General features: G+C 62.3%; 1 protein-coding gene across 1 annotated transcript; it reads right to left on the bottom strand.

Annotated features, from left to right (window-relative positions):
- Positions 1-24: 24 nt before the first annotated feature.
- On the bottom strand, positions 25-2,749 carry LOC105570779 (the record flags this gene model as incomplete). Its single annotated transcript, XM_012028225.1, has 3 exons — positions 1,410-2,749; positions 852-1,171; positions 25-753 (listed from the first exon to the last, which is right to left on the bottom strand). Coding segments are annotated over exons 1-3 (2,389 nt in total), but the record flags the coding sequence as incomplete, so codon positions are not given.
- Positions 2,750-4,538: the final 1,789 nt, after the last annotated feature.

Genomic DNA, 4,538 nt, shown 5'->3' on the forward strand with positions numbered 1-4,538 from the left:
AGAAGGCTTCCCATCCTTCCCTACTCTCCACGATTGCCCCGACAACCTTGTCGAGCGACAGATCGTCCCCGACCACGTTGGTCAGGATCCTACGCTCCTCTTCCCACGCCGGGCATTCCTGGAGGGTATGCTGCGCGGTGTCCCGTTCCCCTCCGCAGTGATGACATTGCGGTGTGCGATCCCGGCCTATTCGACACAGATACTCCCCGAAGCACCCGTGCCCGGAGAGTATCTGCGTCGTACGGTACGATGCTCGTGTCCACGGGCGATCGAGCCATTCTTCTAGCCTTGGGAGGATGGCGTCCACGGTCCTTCGTCCGGATGTATTCGGATCACACAACCGGGTCATCCACTCCTCCCTTGTGTCCTCTTGCATTTGGGACCTTATGGCCCTCCTAACAGCCGGGGTGACTGGTACCCCTTCCTCTCTCAGTTCTCTTACCCGGTCGTACACCGCCGCGTGGACCCTGGCCACGATGTCGACCGGGGGGAGTCCCGCCAGCAGCGTCGCGGCAGGGTGGGAGACCGTGCGATAGGCTCTCACCACCCTTACTGCCGCCCTCCTCTGCGCCTTCTTAAGGGCCAAAGCTCCGCGGTTGCGCTCCAGGGCCGTTGCCCACACCGGCGCCCCGTAAAGCGCCATGGACGCCAACACGTTCGCGAAGAGTTTTCTAACTCTTCCGCACGGCCCCCCAAATTCGGCATGAGTCGCGATAGGGCATTGGCTGCCCCCTCCAGCCTCGGCGCGAGCTTCTTAAAGTGCTCGGAGAAGTTCCACGCCCCATCGATACGGAGACCCAGATAATTCACGTAGGTCCCCACCGGGACACCTATTCCTCCGATTCTTATACGCGCATCCACGGGTGGTGCCGTATGACCTCCGTGAAGGAGCACCGCCTCCGTCTTCTCGGCAGCGACTCTCAGGCCGAGGGCCCCAATTGCCCTCGTAGTGCACGCCACCGCCAAGTTGGCCCTCATCTCAGCCTCCCTCCAATCCTCCCCGACGGCCAGCACTATCGTGTCGTCAGCGTAGCAAACTAACGTACTGCCGCCGGGGAGGGGTGCGTTGAGCACCGCGTTGTAGGCAACGTCCCACAGGAGTGGCCCCAGGACCAACCCCTGCGGGACGCCGCATCCCGGTCTCCAATCTCTATGCCTGCCCTCTTTGTCCCTGCAGGAAATCCAACGGCTCCCGAGGTAATCCCTGACAATTCCTCCAAGGTGCCCCGGGACCTCGAAGTCCCTTAGTGCCTGAACGATCGCCCCGTGGGGGAGGGAGTTGAAGGCATTCGCGATGTCTATCGCAACCGCCATAACAACTCCCCCCCCCCTCCTCCACAGCCCGGTCCGAGAGGGCTTTGACGCATTTTATTGCATCAATGGTTGATCTGCCCTCCCGGAACCCGAACTGTCTGGGCGACAGACCCTCCGCTCGGCCCTCCAGGTGTCCACTGAGCCGGGCAACTAGGATCCTCTCCAGGATCTTACCCACCTCGTTTAGGAGGCATATGGGCCTATATGCCCCCGGTGTATTCGCCGGCTTCCCTGGCTTGGGAATCAACACCAGGTTTGACTTCTTCCAGTCCCCTGGAAACCTCCTTGCTCGCAGGCAGGCATTGTACAACGCCCTCACCCTTTCGGACATCTCGCCCATGGCGATCTTCCATATCTGGCCCTGGATTCCATCAGGCCCCGGCGCTTTGTTGGGCTTGATCCTTTTTACCGCCCGCGCGAGCTCCGCCTCGGTGATCTCGATGTCCTCGGACCACTCTGGCTCCTCTTCTTCTTCTCTCGGGTCGCCGCGTCCGTTGTCCCCTCCTCCTCCCGGCGGGAACAGCGTACGGACCACAGTGTCCAGGAGCCCAACCTCCAAGGACTCGACCGCCGGGGGCGCACCGCTGGCCAGCTTATTCATCACTAACCGATACGGTCGCCCCCATGGGTCCTCGTTGAGCGTGTCCAGTAGCTCCTTCCACGCTCCGTCCTTAGCCTTGCGGATGGCCTTCTTCAGTTCCGCGCGGCTCTCCCTATACCTCGTCAGCAGCCCCTCCACTTCTGCGTGCGTGGTCGCGGCCCTCCTCCTCGCTCTCTGAAGTGCTCTTCTACTCTCCATTGAGCTGCGCCTTAGTCGGTCCACCTCGTCCGACCACCAATAGGCCGCTCTTTTGGCCGAGAACTTGGCTCTGGGCATAGCCCAGTCGCATGCACGCGCCACTGTCCTCCTTAGCCATTCCGCCTCTTCCTCGATGTCCGGGTGGGGATCCGCGGGTGCCCACATGGCTGCCACCAACGCCGCCCTCAGCTTGTCGGCATCCAATTTGCCGACCGACCACCTAACATTCGGTCGGACGGGGGTCCCTCCTCGTCGCGCCTCTCGACGGCGCAGGATTACCTCGATGGGGATGTGGTCCGACAGCAACTCCGTCTCTTCCAGCACCCTCCATGAGGCCGCCCAGTCTTCTGCAGCAGGCGACACCCAGGTGAGGTCGATAACCGACTCTCCCTGTGGTCGGACGCACGTTCTCGCGCTACCGCGGTTCAATAGTCTAAGCCCGAGTCTAGCCGCCCAGGCTTCGACCTCCATCCCCTTCACATCCGGCCGCCGGGAACCCCACGCCAATGACTTGGCGTTAAAGTCCCCGGCGACCAGAACCGGTCCGGGGAGGACTCCTCCTAACTCCAGCTCAAGCTCGTCCAGCTTATCCTCGAGCTCGGCTCTGGTAAGGCTCGGCCTCAAGTAGACCGCCATGATGTTTATCGGTCCGCACTCGACGAGGACCCAGCCTTCTCCCCCTCGCAGCTTGGAGCAAGGCACGCGTCTCTCGCTCGTCCTTCTCCATACTACTGCCGCGGAGCCGTCGGTGCTCCCTGCCCAGCAAGGGTGATCGGGAACGCGGGTACGGCTCCGATAGTACGCCAACTCCACAACCACGCTCCGCGAGGGTATGCATGAACAGGTCCTGCGCCCCGCGGGCGTGGTTGAGGTTGGCCTGGAGTAGCCTTAATTCCGTGAAGGCCTTGGCGTCACGGCCTCCCCCGGGCCGTTTGCACCTCCGTCCACGGGTAGCTCAATCCCTGCCTGTGTACCGCTTGCCGAGCCATCGCCTCGAAGCTCCGCCGGCGTGTCGGAGTGGTCCCACTCCAGGGACCCTTCCCTTTCCACGTCGACCTCCATCGACGGATCGGTGAGGTTTCCCTCCTTGCGGTCCGCCTCCTGCGTTCGGAGTTCCGACCTCTGCGTTTGCGACTGTGTTTGCGTCGCAGATCGCTGCCTCTCCTCCTGCCTTGTCCTCTTGGCCGCCTTCTTGGATATAGGCGGGCATGCCGCTCCACCTGCCTTGTGCGCATGGGGCAGACCTCTATCTCTGCATACCACGCACATCGGTTTGGAGGAGCACACGGCCGATCTGTGCCCCTCCTCCCCACATCTGTAGCAGGTATTTGACCTGTCCTTGTTGCTCTTGCACTGCGCCCTGACATGGCCGCGTTCAAGGCACTTGAAGCAAACAAGTGGCCTTGCCTCGAGCAGGTCTACCCGCGCGGATATCCAGCCTATCCTCAGGCGCCTAGTTTCCGCCGCTCTCTTCGCAGCGTCGAGCGGGCATTGGACCCAGACCGACCCTAGTCCGTTGGTAGCCCTCCTTATTGGGCCTACCTTTACGTCCTGGCCTGAGCATACCCCCACTCTCTCGATTACCCCTCTGACTTCTTCCTGGGAAATCGAGTCGTCCAGGTCACGGACCCGGAGCTCCGCCATCTTGACGGGGCGCGTCACCCTCACGCCTTCCGCGTCCCCGACCACTTCCCTGATGCATTGCACCAGGGCATCCGCCTTGGGCTGCGCATTTTCCCCGGGTATCTCCAGGATGAGCGCGCCCGTTAACCCCCTCCTGGGCCTTAGCTCCTCGATCCCAATGTCTTTTTTTTTTTTTACCCGGTGGAAACCCTCATGGGCCGTCACCCCGCCTCTCTGGGAAGAGGCGGGGTGGTGTGTGGGACTCACCCCCCTGTAACCCCAGGACAGTTGTCTACCTGAGGCCAGCGTGCAATGGGGGTGCCTAACCTCACTAAAACCACCGGGGGTGGACTTCTCTGCGCCATCGCGAGCAGGTCGGGAACTGCTACGCATTGCTCTCCTAGGACCCGCTCGGCGCCGCGCACCTAATCATGGCGCGCCCTTCTCGGCTCTTTTGAGCCGCGCCCTTTATTACACAGGCGTTCATCTAACGCGTACACGCGTCACGACGGGGGTGCCACCGGGCCCCCGCCGTACCCCCTAGGTGTTATGGGGGCGGGCGAGCTAGGGGTCCTCAGCCCCTGACCCACCCCCTGGGGTTTCCCTGCTTCCCAGGTTGTTTCTCCTTTTAGTCGCCTCTTACGACAGGCAGGAGATACCCCGGGCCTATTCGTAGGCGGGACCCGGACGCCATGCAGGGAAGCCTTCTCTCTTTCTAGCCCTGCGGCTAGTGCGTCCGCCTGGAGAGAGGGGGAAAGGTAGCAGGTGCACTGACACACCCCCCCTTTTCTTTGGGGAGAGG

This window comes from Vollenhovia emeryi, unplaced genomic scaffold (assembly GCF_000949405.1).
Source record: "Vollenhovia emeryi isolate VEMERY1.0 unplaced genomic scaffold, V.emery_V1.0 DF941846.1, whole genome shotgun sequence".
Lineage (NCBI taxonomy): Eukaryota > Metazoa > Arthropoda > Insecta > Hymenoptera > Formicidae > Vollenhovia > Vollenhovia emeryi.